Genomic DNA, 23,384 nt, shown 5'->3' on the forward strand with positions numbered 1-23,384 from the left:
TGAGTCTGGCCACCTAAAGATGTTCCCTGATGACTCTGCCGTAGTTGGGTGCATCAGAGACGGGCAGGACTCGACGTACAAAGGGCTGGTTTAACAGGATTGTGGAATAGTGAGGGAAGAATCACCTGCTCCTGAGCGTGGTCAAAACCAGGGAAATGGTGATAGATTTTAGGAGGGAGAGGACTGTGATGAGTCCTGGATACATTCTGGGAGAAGAAGTTGCGATGGTGGAGGAGGACAAATACCTGGGTGTTCGCCTCGGCGAGAGACATGACTGGAAAACCAACACCAAGACTGTTTAAAAGAAGGGGATGAGCAGACTCTATTTTCTAAGGAAGCCGAGATCCTTGAACACGTGAGGCAGGATGTCGCAGATCGTTTACCAGTCTGTTGTAGCGAGTGCAGTCTTCTTCGCTGCTTTACGTTGGGAAAGACTAAATAAACTCATCAGAAAGGTTGGATCCATCCTTGGCCACAACCCGGACTCTTTCGAGTGAGTGGTGGAGTGGATGTCACTGAACAAACTGTTATCGATTATGGACAATCCGGAACATCCTCTCCATGACCTACTGAATCGGCAGCAAAGCCCCCGACCCCTTTTCAACAAACTCACTCAGCTCCGCCCTCACAAGGATGGTAACAAAAATCTTCTGCGACAGGTGAACACACATCATAGTTCAATAGTCTCTGCATTGTTGTTTCATACATTATTATTGCAGACTGATACAGTGTTATTGTGTATATTATTATTCTCTAGTTTATTTTCAGTAAAGTCTGCCCGCTGCTTGCTGTGCTTTTAGATGTTGCTGCTGAAACGAATTAATTTCCCACTCGGAATCAATAGAGTATTTATTATTATTATTATTATTCTCCAGCCCTTTATCTCTCAACAATCAACTTCCCAGCTCTTTACTTCACTCCTCCCCCTCTCCCGGTTTACCCTATCACCTCACCTGGCCCACATTCTGACTCCCTCCCTTCCTTTCCAGTGCTGAAGAAGGGTCTGGGTCTGAAAGGCCGACTGTTCACTTCTCTCCATAGTTGCCGTCTGTCTCCCTGACTTTCCCCCAGCATTTTCCGTCTGTTGTTTTGGATTTCGGCATCTGCAGATTTCCTTCTGTTTGCTCACACGCGCATGCGCAGAAGTATGAGGTAATCCCAAATATCGCGCATGCGCTCAGCAGACGAGAGGCTCACAAAGACCGGCCGCAGGTAGGAGGGGTCTCCGGTGGGGAATTAATCAGCGGCGTCTGAAACGTGATTGACGGGCTATTACTGTGAGCTCCTGGCGCACTGGTCCTGCACCCCAGGACAGCCCCGGTCCGTTCCCTCTTTCTCAGCCCCACGATCCGTACCCAGTGCCGCCAGGCTTTCGGCTGATGAGCGCTGGGCCGCCGCCGTTTCTGCGGCGCATGCGCATCGCTGGATCTTTCGGTGGCTGACAGATAGGTTTCTGGTTCGTGTGGCCTTCTGGGTAAAGAGGCAGCCATGGATGATACTACCAAGTGTTGTTCCCGTACAGTCGAAGGAAATGGGAGCCAATGTATCTCCCAAACACTGCCGTGTTTCAGCTGAGTAAATCCGAGGATCAGTAACTCGGAACAAAAATATAGTTCCCAGTTAATCTTGGTGGAAGAATTTACCTTCCAGTCAGTGAAAATGTCAATTTGAGCTGTATGGAAATAAAACCTTCCGTCAGATTTAGTTCTCTCTGAGTAAATAACGATATGAAACACCTTTGCTTCGATGACAAGTGACTTGTGGCTTTTACATCACAAAAGTGCCGCAGTCCAATGAGAATAGCCACTGCCCTCCAATTTCTATTCATTGGCATTGCCATCGATGGGTTCATCACTGTCAATCAGCTGGTGGGAGGGTATCCGAGTAATTAGTAAATCTCCAGGATCATACATGTAGAAACAAGTGCTCTTTGTAGTCTTGTGGAACATAACTAGAACTTGAAATAATACCAAAGGACAGAGACAAATTGAGCAAGTCTTAGGTTGATTGAAGTCAGAAATAGCGCATTCTCACACAGACAGGAATACTGTCAGAGAATTTGATGGTCAGTCAGAATGTCTGATCTGTGCCTTGTTCGAAGATGAGTGCATATAGAAACATAGAAATCTAGAATATATTACAGGCCCTTCGGCCCACAGTGTTGTGCCGTCCATGTAACCTATTCTAGAAACTGCCTCGGATTTCCCAACCGCATTGCACTCTGTTTTCCTGAGCTCCATGTACATATCTAACAGTCTCTGAAAAGACTCCATGGTATCTGCCTCTACCATCATCACTGGCATGCACCTACTACTCTCAGTGTGAAAAACCTACCTCTGACATCCCCTTTGACCCTGCTTCCAACACCTTAAAACTATGCCCCTCGTGTTTGCCAATTCAGCCCTAGGAAAAAAGTCTCTGGCTATCCACATGATCAATGCCTTTCATCATCTTATACACATCTGTCAGCTCACCTCTCATCCTCCGTCGCTCCAAAGTTCACTCAACCTATTCTCATAAGGCATATTCTCCATTCCATGTAACATCCTTGTAAATCTCCTCTGCAGTCTTTCTATGGTATCCACATCCTTCCTGTGATGAGGTAACTGAACACAAGACTCTAAGTGGGTTTAAAGAAAGTCTTATATAGCTGTAACATTACCTCACCAATCTTGAACTCAGTTCCATGGTTGATGAAGGCCTTCTTAACAACATTTTTCAATCAGCACTGCAGCTTTGAGTGTAAAATTGACATGGACCACAAGATCTTGCTGATCCTCCACATTGCCAATAGTCCCAACATCATATTGTGTTCTGTCTTCAAATTTGATGTACCAAAATAAACCACAGCACACTTATCTGGGCTGAACTCCATCTGCCAGTTCTGCATCCTATCTGCATCCTGCTGCAACCTCTGGAGAACTGTCCACACTCTTCACAACATCCTCAACTTTTGTGTCATCAGAACTCTTCTACTTCCTCATCAAGATCATTTATAAACATCACAAAGAGAAGGAATCTCAGAACTCATCCCTGCAGAACACCACTGGTCACCGTCCTCCATGCAGTATACAAACCATCTACAACCACCTTTGGCTTCTGTGGGCAAGCCAATTCTGGATCCACAAAGCAAGGTCTACTTGGATCCTTGCCTCTTTACTTTCTGAATGAGCCTCGCATGAGGAATCTTATCAAAAGTCTCACTGAAAGCCATGTAAACTACATCCAATGCTCTACCTTCATCAGTGTGTTTTGTTACATCCTCAAAGAATTCAATCAGGTTTGTAAGGCTTGATCTGCCCTAGACAGAGCCATGCTGACTATCCCACATCAGATTATGCTTCTCCAAATGCTCATAAATCCTGCCTCTCAGGAGCTTCTCCAACAACTTGCCCTCCACTGAAGTAAGAACCACTGGTCTGTAATTTTCTGGCTTGTCTCTACTCCCTTTTTTGAAAAGGGAAAAGTGTCTTCTGATCATCTGGTACTTTTCCTCTCCCTATTGATGTGCAAAGATCATCGCCAGAGGTTCAGCAATTTCCTCCGTCACTTCCCACAGTATCCTGAGGTATATCTCAAGTTGACAACCCCCAACTTGTGTTGAAATTGGTAAAATTGTGATGCCAGAGTACACATTCAGAGGAGATCATATAGAAACATGTAAAATTATGAAAGGAATAGATAAGATAGAGGCAGGAAAGTTGTTTCCACTGGTAGATGAGACTAGAACTAGAGGACATTGCCTCAAGATTTGGGGGAAATTGGGATGGAGATGAGGAGGAACTGCTTTTCCCAGCGGGTGGTGAATATGTGGATTTCTCTGCCCAATGAAGGAGTGGAGGCTACCTCAGTAAATATATTTAAGACAGGGTCGGATAGATTTTTGCATAGTTGGGGAATTAAGGGTTATGGGGAAAAGGCAGGTAGGTGGAGATGAGTCCATGGCCAGATCAGCCATGATCTTATTCAATGGCAGATCAGGCTCAAAGGGCCAGATGGCCGACTCCTGCTCCTATTTCTTATGTTCTCACCACAGACTGAAATCTCTCCTGAAATATTGTCCTTCACCCATTGATGTCTTTTGCAAATATTTTTACAGGTTTGAAATGGCAGAACACTTGTGTATGGGAATCTCAAACACAACAACACATCAGTTTTGCTGTTTGGATATTTAAGGAGTGACCAAATTTATTCTTTGCAACACCAGCACATCTGGTGTTGATTCTTAGACGTGAAGAAGTATCTCATCCCATCTGGTAATGTATTCTGTCTCTGAGATGAAGTTTTCTGTTTTTACTCTGTGTAATTCACTGGAACTGGGAGCTGAGAACACACCAGCATTTGTTCACTGGAGATCAGTTCTTCAACTGCATCAATCGTACAAGGCATTCAAACATCTGACTTTCTGAATTGCCAGAGAATTGTTCGCAGTGAGATATCATTCTTCTTCTCTCAGTGTGGAAAGAGATTCACTCACAGGCTACCCACAGACACGCCAGTGAGTTCACAGTGGGGAGAGGCCATTCACCCGCTCTGTGTGAGGGAGGGCAACCACTCAGTCATCCAGTCTGAAGACACATCAGCAAGTTCACACCATAGTGAGATGCTCCTGCTGTTCTGCAAGCGGGAAGCCATTCTGTTATTGATGCTAAAGGTATATCAGAAAATACACCAGTGAGAGGGCATTGACCTGCTCGGACGGTGGGAAGGCACTCAATCACGCCACAGTGACACCAGTGAGTTCACACCGGAGAGAAGCCATTCACATGCTCTGAATGTGGGAAAGGATTCACTAAATCATCTCAACTGAATGAACACGAGCGAGTTCACACTGAAAAGATGCCGTTCACCTGCTCAGACTGTGGGAAGGGATTCACTCAATCATCCACACTACATAGACACCAGCGAGTTCACACCGGGGAGAGGCCATTCACCTGCTCAGACTGTGGGAAAGGATTCATTCAGTCAAACGACCTGCTACAACATCAGTTAGTTCACACTGGGAAGAGACCATTTACCTGCTCAGACTGTGGGAAGGGATTCAATCAGTGTTCTCATCTCCAGACACACCAGCGACTTCACACTGGGGAGAGACCATTCATCTGCTCAGACTGTGGGAAGGGATTCATTCGCTTTTCCGCACTACAGAGTCATCGGCGGGTTCACACTAAGGAGAGGCTATTCACCTGCTCAGACTGTGGGAAGGGATTCACTCACTCGTCCAATCGACAGAGACACCAGCGAGTTCACACTGGGGAAAAGCCGTTCACTTGCTCTGAATGTGGGAAGGGATTTGCTCGGTCATCTGAACTGAAGGTACATCAGCGAGTTCACACTGGGGAGAAGCCATTCAGCTGCTCTGAATGTGAGAAAGGATTCATTCATTCATCTCAGCTCTTGAAACACCAGCAAATTCACACTGGGGTGAAACCATTCATCTGCTCTGAATGTGGGAAGGGATTCACTGATTCAGCTCATCTGAAAGAACATCAGTTTGTTCACACTGCAGAGAGACCGTTCACCTGCTCAGACTGTGGGAAAGGATTCATTTGGCATTCTCATCTGCTGACACACCAGTTAGATCACACTGGGGAGAAACCATTCACATGCTCTGAATGTGGGAAGGGATTCACTTGGCAATCTCAACTGAAGGAACATCAGCAAGTCCACACTGGGGAGAAGCCGTTCACTTGCTCTGAATGTGGAAAGGTATTTTCTCGGTCATCTCAACTGAAGATACATCAGCGAGTTCACACTGGGGAGAGGCCGTTCAGCTGCTCTGAATGTGGGAAAGGATTCATTTCTTCATCTCAGCTCTTGAAACACCAGCGAATTCACACTGGGGAGAAACCGTTCATCTGCTCACAATGTGGGAAGGGGTTCACCTATTCAAGTCAGCTGAAAGAACATCAGTTTGTTCACACTGCAGAGAGGCCGTTCACCTGCTCAGACTGTGGGAAAGGATTCATTCGGCATTCTCAACTACTGACACACCAGTTAGATCACACTGGGGAGAAACCATTCATCTGCTCTGAATGTGGGAAGGGATTCACCCATTCAGCTCAACTGAAGAAACATCAGCGACTTCACACTGGGGAATGGCCATTCACTTGCTCAGTTTGTGGGAAGGGATTCACTCGGTCATCTCAACTGAAGGTGCATCAGCGATTCCACACTGGGGAGAAACCTTTCAGCTGCTCTGAATGTGGTAAGGGATTCACTCGGTCATGTCAACTGAAGCTACATCAGCGAGTTCACACTGGGGAGAAACCATTCAACTGCTCTGAATGTGGGAAAAGATTCACTGGGTCATCTCGACTGAAGGTACATCAGCGAGTTCACACTGGGGAGAGGCCATTCACGTGTTCTGAATGTGGGAAGGGATTCATTGAGTCATCTCAACTCAAGAAACATCAGTTTGTTCACACTCGGGAGAGGCCATTCAGATGCTCTGAATGTGGGAAGGGTTTTGCTCGGTCATTTCAACTGAAGGTACATCAGCGAGATCACGCTGGGGAGAGACCATTCAGCTGCTCTGAATGTGGGAAGGGATTCACTTTGTCATCCAAACTTGTGTGGCACTACCGAATTCACACTAGGGAGAAACTCCTCACCTGCTCAGATCGTGGGAAGGAATTCACTCGGTCGTCTGAGTTTAAAATACATCAGCAAATTCACACTGGGGGATGCCACTCACCTGTTCTGAATGTGGGAAAGGATTCACTCAGACATCCCAATTAAGACTATAAGATATTGGAGCAGAAGTCGGCCATTCGACCTTTCGAGTCTGCTCCGCCATTCGGTCACGGGCTGATCCAATTCTTCCAGTCATCCCCACTCCCCTGCCTTCTCCCCATACCCTTTGATGGCCTGGCTAATCAAGAACCTATCTCTCTCTGGCTTAGATGCGCCAAAGGACTTGGCCTCCACAGTTGCTTGTGGCAACAAATTGCACAAATTTACCACCCTCTGACTAAAGTAAGTTCTCCTCATCTCTGTTCTAAATGGATATCCTCCAATCCTGAAGTTGTGCTCTCTTGTCATAGCCTCCCCGACACATTGGGAATAACTTTCCCATATCTACTCTGTTCAGAGCTTTTAACATTCAGAATGTTTCAATGAGATTCCGTCCACCCCCCACTGCCTCCCGGCCCCCACCATTCTCCTGAACTCCAGGGAATACAGCCCAAAAGAAGACAGATGCTTCTCGTATGGTAACCCTTTCATTCCTGGAATCATTCTTGTGAATCTTCTCTGAACCCTCTCCAATGTCAGTATATCCATTCTAAAATAAGGAGCCCAAAACTGCACACAATACTCCAAGTGTAGTCTCATGAGAGCCTTATAGAGCCTCAACATCACATCCCAGCTCTTATATTCTATACCTCGAGAAATTAATGCCACCATTGCATCCACCTTCTTCACCACCGACTCAGCCTGGAGGTTAACCTTTAGGGTATCCTGCACAAGGACTTCCAAGTTCCTTTCCATCTCTGCATTTTGAATTCTCTCTCAATCTAAATAATCGTCTGCCTGTTTATTTCTTTCACCAATATGCACGACCATACACTTTCCAACATTGTATTTCATTAACTACTTCTTGGCCCATTCCCTGAAACTATCTAAATCTCTCTGCCAGCACTCTGTTTCCTCAGCACTACCCGCTCCTCCACCTATCTTTGTATCGTCGGCAAATTTTTCCACAAATCCATTAATCCAACAGTCCAAGTCATTGACATACATCGTAAAAAGCATCTCAACATCGACCACAGTGGAACTTCAGTGGTAACCGGCAGCCAGCCAGAATAGGATCCCTTTATTCCCACTCTGTTTTCTGTTGATCAGCCAATGCTCCACCCATGCTAGTAAATTCCCTGTAATTCCACGGGATTTATCTTGCTAAGCAACCTCATGTGCAACATCTTTCAAAGGCCCCTGAAAATCCAAGTATACCACACCTACTGCATCTCCTTTGTCTACCCAACTTGTAATTTCCGCAAAGAATTGCAGTAGGTTAGTAAGGCAGGATTTTCCTTTCAAGAAACCACGCAGGCTTTGGCCTATCTTGTCATGTGCCTCCCAGTACTCCGTAACCTCATCCATAACAATCGATTCCAGCAACTTCCCAACCACTGAAGTCAGGCTTTCAGGTCTGTAGTTTCTTTTCTGCTGCCTCCCACCCTTCTTAAATAGCGGAGTAACATTTGTAATTTTCCAGTCATCAGGTACTATGCCAGAATCTATCGATTCTTGAAAGATCTTTAGTAATGCCTATGCAATCTCTCCAGCTATTTCCTTCAGAACCCGAAGGTGCATTCCATCAGGTCCAGGAGATTTATCCACCCTCAGACCTTTAACCTTCCTGAGCACCTTCTCAGTTGTAACTTTCACTGCATGTGCTTCACTTTCCTGACACTCTTGAATGTCCGATATTCAGTACTGCAGATGCCTTCCACCGTGAAGAATCATGCAAAATACGCATTCAGTTCCTCTGCCATCTCTGTGTCTCCCATCACAATATCTCCCGTGTCATTTTCTATTGGTCGTATATCTATTCTCAACTCTCTTTTACCCAATGGCAGCCATCCTTTAGCCAAGTTTCAGATTTGGCCACAACGTCATATTGCCAATCTAGCTGAATTTCAAGACCATCCACTTTATTTCTTATGCTGCGAGCATTCAAATACAGCACTGTGTGGTGCACCCTCTCCAAACCTGTCATGCTACGTTTTGGAGAACAGGAACCCCCGAACTTGCCGGAAAGTCTGAGGAATGGAAATGAAACTTAACTGAGAAGATGTTGGGACATGAAAATGCATTTTGGACCGATGAGCTGATGTTTGTTACTCCAGGATTACTTACAACACTATTGGAGTGACCAAGGATACCCCTTTCTGAGAGAGGTCTCGCCGGTCATCCGGTATTGAATGAACTCCGCACGTATACACAGGGGAGAAACTGTACAACTGCTCAGACTGCGGGAAGGAATTCACTCAGTCATCTCAACTGAATGAACATCAGCGAGTTCACACTGGGTAGAAGCCGTTCATCTGTTCCAACTGGAAATGAATTGTCACTTTCATCTCGCCTGTCTACACACCAGACTGTTTTCAGCAGTGAGAGGACGTTGTCCTGCTCAGACTGTGGGAAGGCATTCACACACTCATCCACACTGCAGAGACAGTGGCGGGTTCACACTGTGGTGAGGGTGGTCACCTGCTCTGAATGTGGGATGGGTTTCAATCAGTCACTCATCCTTGTGTCACCCTGCTGGGCTTTGACCCATCGTTAATCGGAGAGATCAGAAGCTTGAGAGGACGGAATTCACTCAAGTTCGCCAATTGAGCATTAAAGGCAGTGGTTTCAGGGCAGGTTATTTTTGAGCTTTCACCAGGGGCCAGTCAACAGTCAGGATTGATGATCAAGAAGATGCCAACGTTAGGCAGCAGCAAATGGAGTGGCCGATGGTGGACTGGGCAGAGTTGGAATGGAGACTTTGAGGCTTTACCTCTTTGAGGGTTCAGTCAGGACAGCCTTCGCACAGAGAAGGCAACATTATACTGGAGGTGGAAGTTTTTTTGCCCCCTTCCTCACAGTTGCTGAGTTAGAACAGTCGAGATGCCAGGCAGGATAGTGGAAAGCTCCTCTTGCGGGATGTGGGAAGGCAGGAGACCCTCCTGTGTCCCCGATAACTACACCTGTGAGAAGGGCATCCAGCTTCAGCTCCGAATAAACCACATTAAGGAGTGGGAGCTGGAACTGGATGAACTCCAGATCATTCGGGAGGCTGGAGGGGTGATAGGTCGGACATATAGAGAGGTAGTTGTAACCAGGCTGTACGCCACAGGGATCTGAGTGACAGTTGCAAAGCAGAAAGTGGGGGGGTGGGGTGGGGGGGTGGGGACAGCAAGTGCAGTGTACCCCTGTGTTCATCCCCCTGAACAACACATGTATCACTTTGGTCACAGTTAGAGACGGTGGGATGACCTGGCCAAGGAAGGTTAGAGCAGGTGGGTCTCTGGCACTTAGTCTGGCTCTGAGACTGAGAAGGGGAGGGTTGAGAAGAGGCGAGCTGTGGTCATTGGTGAATCATTAGCTAAGGGAACTTACTGGATGTTCTGTGGGTGAGAATGAGATTCCAGGATGGTATGTAGCTTCCTGTGTTCTCCAGGTCTGGGTTATCTCCGGCCGAGCACTCAGCTTTGCTCAGGAGGGTGAACAGTGAAGGTTGTGATCCATGTGGGTACCAATGATATGGGCTGGTAGAGTAACGAGGTTCTGCAAAGGGAGTTCAGGGAGTGAGGTGCTAAGTTAAAGGGCAGCTCGTCCAGGGCTGTGACCACAGGTCTCTCATCTGTGCCACATGCCAAGAATAGGAAGATTATACAGTTTAACATGTGTCTAAGGATTTGGTGCAGGAGGGAGGGCATAATGTTATTGGATCATTTGAGCCCACAAGGATTACTGTATGTACAGGAGTGTGAGTATGTTGGGGGAGAGGGGACATCGTTGCTGGAGGGTGAAATGGGCAGACAGGTCTCTCTCTCACACACACACACAAACATATGCAGTGGAGTGTGAGGGAGGGGAGTGAGAAGGGATAAGGGGAATGAGGAGGATGGTGTTAGGGCTCATTCACAAAGTCTCAGACTCACCCAACCGTCCCCCTCTGGAATTGGTCCCATTCCCTACCCCAGGCTGGGGCTGGGCATTGATTTGCCTTGCCAACAAGAAAATGAATTGTTTGATAGCATCTGGTGAACACATTTTGATAATAAATTTACGTTGAACTTGAACTTTTCAATGTTTTGTGTGTAAAACATGTACTGATGAGAAATGGTCTGAGTGAAGGTCTGAACTGGTACATTATTGCTACAGTGTCTGTGGGGGGAGGTTAGCAACACGAAAGGGTCAATAACTTCACTGGGTATTTTTTATAAGCTGCCCAATAGTAACAGGGATATCGAGGGGCAGATGGGGAAACAGATCCGGGCAAGGTGTAATAATAACAGAGTTGTCAAGATGGGAGATTTTAATTTCCCAAATATCGATTGGCATCTTCCTAGAGCAGGAGGTTTAGATGGGGTGTTAGTTCTGAGCAGGAAGGTTTCTTGACTCAATTTGTAGATAAGCCTACAAGAGGAGAGGCTGTACTTGATCTGGTATTGGGAAAAGAACTTGGTCAGGTGTCAGATCTCAGTGGGAAAGCATCTTGGAGATAGTGATTTTAGATTTCGATTCGATCATGTGGACACGCAGTCCTCTTTTATTGTCATTTAGTAATGCATGCATTAAGAAATGATACAATGTTTTTCCAGAATGATATCACAGAAACAGATGACAAACCAAATGAAAAACTGACAAAAAACATATAATTATAACATATAGTTACAACAGTGCAAAGCAATATCATAATTTGATAAGAACATACCATGGGCATGGTAAAAAATCTCAAAGTCTGTCGCAAGTTCCATTATCTCATGCAGGCGGTGAACCTCCAGCGCCATAAACTTGCCGACGCAGCATCCTGGAAGCATCCGACCACTGTCTGACTCCGAGTCCATTCGAAAACTCTGAGCCTCCGACCAGCTCTCCGACACCGAGCACCGAGCACCATCTCTGCCGAGCGCTTCGACCCTGGCCCCGGCAACAGGCAATAGGCAAAGCCGAGGATTTGGGGCATTCTCCTCCGGAGATTCTGGATCGCACAGTAGCAGCGGCAATGAAGCAGGCATTTCAGAAGTTTCTCCAGGTGTTCCTCCGTGCTTCTTCACGTCTGTCTCCATCAAATCAGGATTGTGCACGGCCCCCTAGTTAACACTGATGATAATTTTATCTCCTTTAGAATAGCGTTGGAGAGAGATAGGAACAGAGAAGTTAGAAAAGTGTTTAATTGGAGTAAGGAGAATTATGAGGCTATTAGGCAGGAAATTGGAAGCTTAAATTGGAAAGTGATGTTCTTAGGGAAAAGTACGGAAGAAATGTGGCAAATGTTCAGCAGATATTTCTGTGGAATTCTGCATGGGAATGTTCCAATGAGACAAGAAGTTACGATAGGGTACAGGAACCATGGTGTACAAAGGCTGTAATAAATCTAGTCAAGAAGAAAGAAAAAAGCTTACAGAAGATTCAGAGTGCTAGGTAATGTTAGAGATCTAGAAGATTATAAGGCTAATAGGAAGGAGTTTAAGGTGGAAATTAGGAGAGCCAGAAGGGGTCATGAGAAGGACTTGGCGGTCAGGATTAAGGAAAACCCCAAGGCACCCCAAGTATGTAAAGAGCAAGAGGATAAGATGTGAAAGATTAGGACCTATCAAGTGTGACAGTGGGAAAGTGTGTATGGAACCAGAGGAAATAGCAGAGGTACTTAATGAATATTTTACTTCAGTATTCACTATGGAAAAGGATCTTGGTGATTGTAGTGATGACTTTCAGCAGACTGAAAAGCTTGAGTATGTAGATATTAAGAAAGAGGATGTGCTGGAGCTTTTGGAAAGCATCATGTTGGATCAGTCGCCGGGACCGGATGAGATGTACCCCAGGCTACTGTGGGAGGCGAGGGAGGAGATTGCTGAGCCTCTGGCGATGATCTTTGCGTCATCAATGTGGACGGGAGAGGTTCATGAGGATTGGAGGGTTGCGGATGTTGTTCCATTATTCAAGAAAGGGAGGAGAGATAGCCCAGGAAATTATACACCAGTGAGTCTTACCTCAGTGGTTGGTAAGTTGATGGAGAAGATCCTGAGAGGCAGGATTTATGAACATTTGAAGAGGTATAATATTATTAGGAATAGTCAGCATGGTTTTGTCAAGGGCAGGTTGTGCCTTACGAGCCTGATTCATTTTTTTTGAGGATGTGACTAAACACATTGATCAAGGAAGAGCAGTAGATGTAGTGTATATGGATTTCAGCAAGGCATTTGATGAGGTACCCCATTCAAGGCTTATTGAGAAAGTAAGGAGACAATGGATCCAAGGGGACATTGCTTTGTGGATCCAGAACTGGCTTGCCCACAGAAGGCAAAAAGTGGCTGCAGACGGGTCATAATCTGCATGGAGGCCGGTCACGAATGGTGTGCCTCAGGGATCTCTTCTGGGACGCTTACTCTTCATGATTTTTATAAATGGCCTAATGAGGAAATGGAGGGATGGGTTAGAAAGTTTGTTGATGACACAAAGGTTGGAGGTGTTGTGGATAGTGTGGAAGGCTGTCAGAGGTTACAGCGGGACATTGATAGGATGCAAAACTGGGCTGAGAAATAGCAGATGGAGTTCAACCCAGATAAGTGTGAAGTGGTTCATTTTGGTAGGTCAAATATGATGGCAGAATATAGTATTAATGGTAAGACTCTTGGCAGTGTGGAGGATGAGAGGGATCTCGTGGTCCAAGTCCATAGGACGCTCAAAGCAGCTGCGCAGGTTGACTCTCTGGTTAAGAAGGCGTACGGTGTATTGGCCTTCATCAATCGTGGAATTGAATTTAGGATCCGAGAGGTAATGTTGCAGCTATATAGGACCCTGGTCAGACCCCACTTGGAGTACTGTGCTCAGTTCTGGTCGCCTCACTACTGGAAGGATGTGGAAGCCATAGAAAGGGTGCAGAGGAGATTTACAAAAATGTTGCCTGGATTGGAGAGCGTACCTAATGAGAATAGGTTGAGTGAACTCGGCCTTTTCTCCTCGGAGCGACGGAGGATGAGAGGTGACCTGATAGAGGTGTATAAGATGATGAGAGGCATTGATCGTCTGGATAGTCAGAGGCTTTTTCCCAGGGCTGAAATGGTTGCCACAAGAGGACAGAGGTTTAAGGTGCTGGAGAGTAGGTACAGAAGAGATGTCAGCGGTAAGTTTTTTACTCAGAGAGTGGTGAGTGCGTGGAATGGGCTGCCGGCAGCGGTGGTGGAGGTGGATACGATAGGGTCTTTTAAGAGACTTTTGGATAGGTACATGGAGCTTAGAAAAATAGAGGGCTCTATCCAGGTAAGCCTCGTAATTTCTAATGTAGAGACATTTTCGGCACAACTTTGTGGGCGAAGGGCCTGTATTATGCTGTAGGGTTTCTATGTTTCTATTATTATAGTTCTATATTTTATTTTTCGCAAAGTCTGCGCAATTCCAAGTGAGTTTGTAAATGACGCTTCCGTCACGAAGTTTCCACTCGGGATCAAATGCGCATGCGTAGAGGTCTGAGCTAATCCCGGATAACGCGCATGCGCTCAGTAGACGAGAGGCTCAGGAGGATCGGCCGCAGGTAGGAGGAGGCTCCGGCTGGGAAATTAATCACCGGTGTTCGAACCGCGACTGAAGTACAATTACTTTGAGCTCCGGCCACACTGGTTCTACACCCCGCGGCAGCCCCGATGCTTTCCCCCTTTCTCAGCCCCACAATCTGTACCCGGGCCCCAGGGACCTTTCGTCAGATGAGCGCTGGAGCCGCAGCCAGCCCTGCAGCGCATGCGCATCGCTGAATCGTTGCACAGCGAGTAGACAGGTTTCTGGTGCATCCGGTATTCTGGGTAAAGAGGCAGCCATAGGTGAAGTTACCAGCCCTATCCCCGTACAGGCGGAGGCAATGGTGTGGGTGGATGTATCTCCCAACTACTGCCGAGCTCCAGCTGTTTAAATCCGAGGATTAAGAACTCGGAAAAAAATATACTTCAAGTTAATCTCCGATAAATAGTCTACCTTCCAGTCAGTGAAAATGTCATTTACTGCTGAATTGTGGGGGGGGGGGGGGGACACATTCCGTCAGCTTTTGTTTTCTCCGGGTAAATAATGATATGAACCACCTCTGTCCTCGATGACAAGTGACCTGTGACTTTCACATCACAAAAGTGCCACACTCGAATAACTGCTGCCCTCCCCTTCATATTCGTTGGCATTGCCATTGATGGGTTTATCTCTGTCAATCAGCTCGGGAGAGGGGATCCGAGGAATTAGAAAATCTCCAGGATCAGACATGTAGTAACAAAGGCTCTTTGTAGTGTTGTGGAACATGACCAGAACTTGAAATAATACCAAAGGACAGAAACAAATTGAGCCAAGTCACAGGTTGATTGAGGGCAGAAATAGCCCATTTTCATCCAGACAGGAATACAGTCAGAGAATTTTCTAGTCAGTTAGGATGCCTGATCCTAGCCCAGTTAGAAGATGAGGAATTCATAGATATACATAGAAATATACAGTACATTACTAACCCTTCGGCTTCAACTTGAGATGAACTTTCTAACATTGTGATGCTGGAGCTCATGACAGACTAAAATCTCACCTGAAATATTGTCCTTCATCCACTGATATCTTTTGCAAATATTTTTACAGGTTTCAAGTTCCAGAACACTTGTGCACGGGAATCTCAAACACAGCAGCACGTCAGTTTTGCTGTCTCTGAATGGATATTTAAGGAGTGAGCAAATATTGTCTTTGCAACAACAACACATCTGTTGTCATTCCTTGGAGATGAGGAAGTATCTCATCCAAACTGGAAATGTATTTTGTGTCTGAAATGAAGTTTTCTGTTGTAACTCAGTGTTATCTACTGGAACCGGGAGCTGAGAACACACCAGCATTTGTTCACTGGAGATCAGTTCTTCAACTGCATTGATTCTACAAGCGATTCAAATATCTGACTTTCACCTGTTCTATGTGGAGGAGGGGAACTGCTCAGTCATCCAGCCTGAAGATAGATGAGCAATTTCACACCATAGTGAGATGCTCCACCTGTTCTGACTGTGGGAAGCCATTCATTCTGTCATTGATGCGAAAAATATATACAAAAATTCAGCAGTCAGAAGATATTGATCTGCTGTGAGTGTGGGAAGGCATTTACACACTCAAACACACCACAGTGACACCAGCAAGTTTACAGCATGGAAAAGTCATTTACCAGCTCTGAATGTGGGAAAGGATTCACTCAGTCATCTCCACTGAATGAACACCAGCGGGTTCACACTGAGAAGATGTCATTCACCTGCACAGACTGCGGGAAGGGATTCACTCACTCATCCACACTTCAGAGGCACCAGCGAGTTCACACTGGGGAGAGGCCATTCACCTGCTCAGACTGTGGGAAAGGATTCACTCAGTCATCTCACCTACTGACACACCAGTTAGTTCACACCTGGGACAGACCATTCACGTGTTCTGAATGTGGAAAGGGATTCACTCGGTCAAATCACCTACTGACTCACCAGTTAGTTCACACGGGGGAGTGGCCGTTCAGCTGTTCTGAATGTGGGAAGGGATTCACTCAGTCATCCACCCTTGTGAAGCACTTCAGACTTCACACTGGTGAGAGGCCGTTCACCTGCTCAGACTGTGGGAAGGGATTCACTCATTCAGCTCAACTAAAAGAACATCAGTTAGTTCACACTGAAGAGAGGCCATTCACTTGCTCAGACTGTGGGAAGGGATTCACTCGACCATCTCACCTACTGAGACACCAGTTAGTTCACACTGGGCAGAGGCCTTTCACATGCTCTGAATGTGGGAAGAGATTCACTCGGTTATCTCAGCTGAAGGAACATCAGTTTGTTCACACTGGGGATAGGCCATTCATCTGCTCTGAATGTGGGAAGGGATTTGCTCGGTCATTTCAACTGAAGGTACATCAGCGAGTTCACACCGGAGAGAAACCGTTCTGCTGCTCTGAATGTGGGAAGAGATTCACTCAGTCATCCACACTTGTGAAGCACTGTCGAATTCACACTGGGGAGAAGCCATTCACCTGCTCAGACTGTGGGAAGGGATTCACTCAGTCAGTTCAACTAAAGAAACATCAGTTTGTTCACACTGGGGAGAAACCATTCATCTGCTCAATTTGTGGGAAGGGATTCACACGGTCATCTGACTTGAAAGTTCACCAGCGAATTCACACTGGGGAGAAGCCGTACACCTGCTCAGATTGTGGGAAGGAATTCACATGGTCATCTGACTTAAAAGTACATCAACGAGTTCACACTGGAGAGAAACCATTCACCTGTTCAGATTGTGGAAAAGAATTTGCACGGTCATCGGACTTGAAAGTGCATCAACGACTTCATACCAGGGAGAAGCTATTCACCTGCTCCGAATGTGGGAAGAGATTCACTCGATCTTCTCACCTACTGACACACCAATTAGTTCACACTGGGGAGAAACCATTCACCTGCTCAGTCTGTGGGAAGGAATTCATTCGGTCATCTGACTTGAAAGTGCATCAGCGAGTTCACACTGGGGAGAAGCCGTTCACCTGCTCTGAATGTGGGAAAGGATTCACTCGGTCTTCGCAATTGAAGGAACATCAGCGAATTCACACTGGGGAGAAACCTTTCAACTGCTCAGACTGTGGGAAGGAATTCAGTCGGTCACCTCAATTGAAAAAACATCAGCGAGTTCACACTGGGGAGAGGCCTTTCACCTGCTCTGAATGTGGGAAGGCATTCACTCATTCCAGTCAGTTACTGACACACCAGTTCATTCACACTGGGGAGAGGCCGTTCACCTGCTCAGACTGTGGGAAGACATTCACTCAGTCATCCATGCTACAGACACACCAGCGAGTTCACACTGGGGAGAGGCCATTCACCTGCTCTGAATGTGGGAAGGGATTCACTCAGTCTTCTCATCTACTGACACATCAGTCAGTTCACACATGTGACAGGCCATTCATTTGCTCTGAATGTGGGAAGGGATTCACTCGGTCCACTCACCTACTGTCACATCAGTTAGTTCACACTGAGGAAAGGCCGTTCACCTGCGCAGACTGTGGGAAGGGATTCACTCAGTCATCTCAATTGAAAAAACATCAGCGAGTTCACAGTGGGTAGAAGCCATTCAGCCGTTCAGACTGTGGGAAGGAATTCATTCCGTCATCACAACCGAAGGGACATCAGCTCGTTCACACTGGGGAGAAACTGTTCACCTTCCTCAGATTGTCGGAAGAGATTCACTCAGACATCTCACCTAACGACACACCAGACTATTTTCGGCAGTGAGAGGACGTTGACCTGCTGAGACTGTGGGAAGGCATTCACACACTTACCCACGCTACAGAGACAGTGGTGGGTTCCCACTGTGGTGAGTGTGGTCACCTGCTCTGAGTGTGGGATGGGTTTCAATCAGTCATTCATCCCTGTCTCACACTACTGAGCTTTGACCCATCATTAATCGGAGAGATCAGAAGTTTGAGAGGATGTAATTCACTCAGGTTCGACAATTGAGTATTAATGGCAGTGGCTCAGGACAGTATTTATTAAAGCTTTGAGCAGTGGCCAATCAGTGTACAGGATTTATTATCAAAAATAACTTAATGTTAGGCAGGAGCAAGCGGAGTGGCCAGTGTTGGAGCGGCCCATGTTGGAGTGGACAAAGTTGGAGCGGCCCATGTTGGAGTGGCCAGTGTTGGAGCGGCCCATGTTGGAGTGGACAAAGTTGGAGCGGAGTCTTTGAGGTTTCAGTGAGGAGAGCCTTCAATCCGAGAAGGCAAAATTACGCTGGAGGTGGAACTTTTTTTTGCCCCCTTCTTTACATTTGCTCAGTTAGAACAGTCGAGATGCCAGGCAGGGTAGTGGAAAGCTCCTCTTGCGGGATGTGGGAAGGCAGGAGACCCTCCTGTGTCCCTGATAACTGCACCTGTGAGAAGGGCATCCGGCTTCAGCTCCGAACGATCCACATTGAGGAGTTGGAGCTGGAAATGGATGAACCCCAGATCATTTGGGAGGCTGAAGGGGTGATAGGTAGGACCTATAGAGAGGTAGTTGCACGCAAGGTCACAGCACAAGAAACTGGGTGACAGGAAGGAGAAAGGGGTAAAACAGTGAGTGCAGTGCACCCCTGTGGCCCTCCCCCTGAACAACACATATATCACCTTAGATACTGTTGGGATGGGGGGATGCCCTCACAAAGGGAAGTCACAGCTACAGGGTCTCTGGCGCTTGGTTCTGCAAAGGAAGTTCAGTTAGTGAGGTGCTAAGTAAAGAGACAACTCATCAAGGGCTGGGGTCTCAGGACTGCCATCTGTGCCATGTGCCAGGAATACGAAGGATAAACTGTTTAACACGTGGCTAAGGAGTTGGTGCAGCAGGGAGGACGTAACATTTTTGGATTATTTGAGCTCACAGGGATTGCAGTGTGCACAGGCGTGTGAGTGCGTTGGGGAGAGGGGACATCGTTGGTGGAGGGTGAGTGGGCAGGTATGTCTGTCTGTCTGTCTCTCTTTCGCTCTCTCTGTCTCTCTCACACACACACATGCAGTGGAGCGTGAGATAAGGGGAGTGAGAAGGGAAAAGCGAAATGAGCAGTTTGGAGTTAGGGCTCCTTCACAAAGTCCCAGACTCACCCAGCCCTCCCCCTCTGGAATTGATCCCATTCCCTTCCCCAGGCTGGGGGTGGGCATTGAGTTACCTTGTAAACAGTTCGTGAATTGTTCAATAGCATCTGGTTCACATACTTTGATAATAAATTTACGTTGAACTTGAAGATTTAAACGTATTTTTCATAAAACATGTACTGATGAGAAATGGTCTCAGTGAAGGTCCGAGAGTGGAAAATGAACCGGTGTTCAGTCCCACTGCTCCGTGCCAGACAAAAACCCCTGTCTGAGTCTGTCCCATCTGTCTGTGCTTGATGCACCTCCCTCTAAAGTTTCCTTATTCTGCAGCTGTCCCAGTGTCTTTTATGGTCTTCTCAACCCCATTCTCCTGCCTTTACTAATCAAGCACCGGTCAATGTATGTTTTAACTAAACAGGATGACTTGGGCTCTGAGCTGTCCGTGGCAATGAATTTCACAGGTCCGTTATCTCCCTTAATGCATGATCTCTGGTATTTGACATTGTGACCCAGAAGATTAAAAATGTCAGCTATCTACTCTATCGAGATCTTTCGTAATCTTATCAAGTTCTATCAGGTCACCCAGAGCCTCCTCCACTCCAGAGAAAACAGCCCAAGTTTGTCCGAACTCCCCTTACACAGAAGGAGGAGGAGGAGGAGAAGATGGCGGCGAGACGCAGCGCGCAGCGGCCACTCCGGTGATGAATATATGTTATCTGTCAAGTAGGGTGCCATGCACAATTCTGATTTGATGGAGACAGACATGAGAGCACGGAGGAACATTTGGTGAAACTTCTGAAATGCCTGATTCGCTGTCTCTGCTACTGTGTGATCCAGAATCTCCAGAGGGGAAAGCCCCGAGTTCTCAGCTTTGCTTGTTGCTCGGAGAACAGGGCGGAGTTGAAGCGCTCGGTGCTCGGTGTCAGAGGGCTGGTCGGAGGTTCGAATGTTTTCGGACGGACTCAGAGTCGGCTGTGGTCGGGTGCTTCCAGGATGCTGCATCGGCAAGTTTGCAGCGCTGGAGGCTCATGGCAGGGAGAGTTTCTCCCTTCTGTCGTCTGCGTGAGATGTTGGGGCTATCGGGACTTTGTGACTTTTTTTTACCGTGCCCATGGTCTGCTCTTTATCAAATTACGGTATTGCTCATAACTCTGTGTCATAACTCTATGTTATAATTATGTGTTTTTTGTCGGTTTAGTCTTGGTCTGTCCTGTGTTTCTGTAATATCATACTGGAGGAACATTGTATCATTTCTTAATGCATGCATTTCTAAATGACAATAAACGAGGACTGAGTGTCCTCATCATCTAATCTAATCTAATGTTTACTTGCAGCAAGGGAAGACTAGCACTGCCCAAGATCTGGTAATAGCTTTATCGAAAAGAGACAATACCATCACCCCTTTGGACACAAGTTCAAGGACAGGGTGCATTCTGTTGTCTGCTGAATCAATGTTTGGCATTCTTCCAGTAACACAGCTGCGGTTCTGCATTCAAGTACCATCAGCATCATGTTGTACGAAGATTATTAGCAAAGCACTCTGATACACTACAGGTTCCATTTTGTTACAGAAAGAAATGCCATTTTGGACCGACAAGTGAAGTACGTTTCCCCGGTGGTGGAGAAACATTCCTTTACACCTCGCCCTCTGTGAAAACCCTTACATCACTCCCCATTTCTGTTAACACCTCCGATCCCTGCGGCCATCACCATCTGTGAAAACCCTTCTTACCCTACACCCATCGTCATTTTGTAACCCCGCCTGACCCCTACACCATTTACCATCCCTGTAAAGCCCTCCACCATCCACACTGGCGCAATAGCTGACAGCTGACCTGAGAAAGACGCCGACCGTGGCAGGTAGCAGGGCTCACAAAACACACTCACACCAGCTGACATTTTTTATAACTCGACCGATTTGCATGGTTATCTTGTCTAAACCGCTTCCTACCTTCCTATCTTTACCTTACCCCGCTCCCCCCACTGATCTCCGTCCTGGAACATATCCTTGCCAGCGAGGGAAGTTCTACACACTCCCATTTACTTCCTCCCTCAGCTCCATTCTGGCTCAGAAACAGTTCTTCCAGGTGAGGCAACATTTCAAAATGGGGTAAGAATAGGATGATTCGGCAGATGAATGTGTGGCTGAGGAACTGGTGCAGGGGCATTGAACCAGATCTCTGGGTCATTGGGATCTCTCCTGGGGATGCAATGATCTGTACAACAGGGACGGGTTGTATCTGAACCTGGCGGGGTCCAGTGTGCTCGTGGGCAGGTTTGTTACAGCTTGTGTTTAAAATAACTTGTCAGGGGGATGGAAATCGGAGTGTGAGTGCTGGGGATGAAGTCGTTGGTTGGCAACAGAGGTAGAGTGCAGTGACAGTAGTAGCAAGCAGAGGCTGATGTCAGGGCAAGCGGGACGAGTTTAAGCGTTAAAGTGGGATAACATCGATAAGGGTGATGAATGTAGGACTGAAGGTGCTATATTTGAATGTGCGCAGCGTACGGAATAACAGAGGTGAACTTTTAGCACAGTGTGATTTGTTTACATCTCCGTATCGTGGCTGAAAGAAGATTTTAACCCGGAGCTTAACCTCCAAGCAGACAAGTTGTATCAAACTCCTGCTAATACAATCCTGATATCATAAACCTGGAGGTCCTGCCCTTCAATTTAACACCAAACTCCACAAACCTCACGGTGAATTGGCCATTTGGATTCAGAATTGCCCTGCCCGTAAAAGGCAAGATAGTGGTCGACGGGAATTAATCTGGCTGAAGGTCCGCGACGAGACGTCTCTCACATTGATCCGGAAAGGGATCCTGTCCCATTCCACACTGAAGTGAAGGGGCGTTCGTGGTCGAGTCGAAATCCTTCCAGTACTTGGATGAGGTGAGGGTGGTAATGAGGCGGGGATTAAGGATTGCAAGAGACACAACTGATGATCCGGTATATCGGAATGGTTATCCATGCGTGGACTTAAAACAGATGAGGGAAACATTTTTGCAGCTCCATTACTCAACAGACGGACACTGAGTCTGTAGAAGTGAGGCAACGGGGCATCAGCTTCATAGACTCTCCACAGATTACAGAGCAGAACCTGAGTTATACGAAAAGATTGAATAGCTCACGAGTTCATTGCTTGGAACGTAGAAGATTGGGAGAAGATATAATGGAGTTGCTCAAAAATGATGAGGTGCATTGATTGGGTACATGCAATGCAAGCACGCTTTTGTATTGAGGTTCGGTGGGACTACAACCAGAAATCAACCAGACTACAACCAGAGACCGATAAGAAAGTGTAGTTATGAGTGTGTGTGTGTGTCAGTGTGTGTGTGTGTGTGTGTGTTTCTTTGTGAGTTAGTGTGTGTCAGCGTGTTTCTGTGTCTGTGTGTGGGTAGACCCATTGTTTCTGCCTGACCCTGTCTGACTATACACGTGTGAGTATACCTCGAATTCAGTTTATCCCCTTTGGTTCAGTCCCTTCCCATCTGTTTCTGCGAATTGTACGTCCTCTCGATCTCTCATATAAAAGATTTCACAAAAATGGTGCCTGAACCATTAAAAAAATCGAGAGCAGATATCAAAATTCAAATTCCATTTATTATTAATGTCTGTACATATGAAACAACCTTTGGATTCGTCACAGCTCCAAATCAGCAGACACCCCACAGACACTTTGGATTATCCCAAGGCAAGAATCATTTCAAATAGTTTCGAAAACGGCTGACTACACCTGAGAAAATGGAAAAAAAGAAACAAATGTCAACGTTCAAAGTGCATTTATTATTTAAGTATCTCTTAATAAAACAACTTTGAGAGTCGTCAAACCTCAATTCCTGAGAACACTGAAATACATACACACCCCCAAATCCAAAAAAAAACATAGGTTTGCATGCTCATAAAGCAGATTCCCCAAACTCCATGTGCCCTGTCGAATCCGCCGACTTTCCCAGACTCTACACCCACTGAAATCCTCATGCACTCACTAATAAGTGTGCACCCCGAAATCCGTGTGCACATCCAAGTCCGTATATGCCACCACATCCTCCGACACCCCCAAATCCAGATGCAGCCTTA

The 23,384-nt window shown here is 46.6% G+C and overlaps 2 protein-coding genes across 3 annotated transcripts; both read left to right on the forward strand.

The window, feature by feature from the left end:
* The first annotated feature begins 646 nt into the window (after positions 1-646).
* On the forward strand, positions 647-10,791 carry LOC134340971 (oocyte zinc finger protein XlCOF6-like). The gene is made up of 2 exons (XM_063038633.1): positions 647-1,212; positions 4,100-10,791. Exon 2 carries the CDS (start codon positions 4,840-4,842, stop codon positions 6,739-6,741), a length of 1,902 nt encoding a protein of 633 aa, XP_062894703.1. The 5' UTR covers positions 647-1,212; positions 4,100-4,839; the 3' UTR covers positions 6,742-10,791.
* Positions 1,197-20,532, forward strand: LOC134340970 (zinc finger protein 721-like). Of its 2 annotated transcripts, XM_063038631.1 has the most exons (3): positions 1,197-1,212; positions 11,487-11,752; positions 15,319-20,532. In XM_063038631.1, the coding sequence occupies exon 3, from the start codon at positions 15,867-15,869 to the stop codon at positions 17,802-17,804; it is 1,938 nt and encodes a 645-aa protein (XP_062894701.1). In that variant the 5' UTR covers positions 1,197-1,212; positions 11,487-11,752; positions 15,319-15,866; the 3' UTR covers positions 17,805-20,532. The 2 variants fall into 2 exon arrangements, with proteins under 2 accessions (XP_062894701.1, XP_062894702.1); XM_063038632.1 differs by lacking the exons at positions 1,197-1,212; positions 11,487-11,752 and adding an exon at positions 14,227-14,251.
* Positions 20,533-23,384: the final 2,852 nt, after the last annotated feature.

Source organism: Mobula hypostoma, chromosome X2, assembly GCF_963921235.1.
Source record: "Mobula hypostoma chromosome X2, sMobHyp1.1, whole genome shotgun sequence".
Taxonomy (NCBI): Eukaryota; Metazoa; Chordata; class Chondrichthyes; order Myliobatiformes; family Myliobatidae; genus Mobula; species Mobula hypostoma.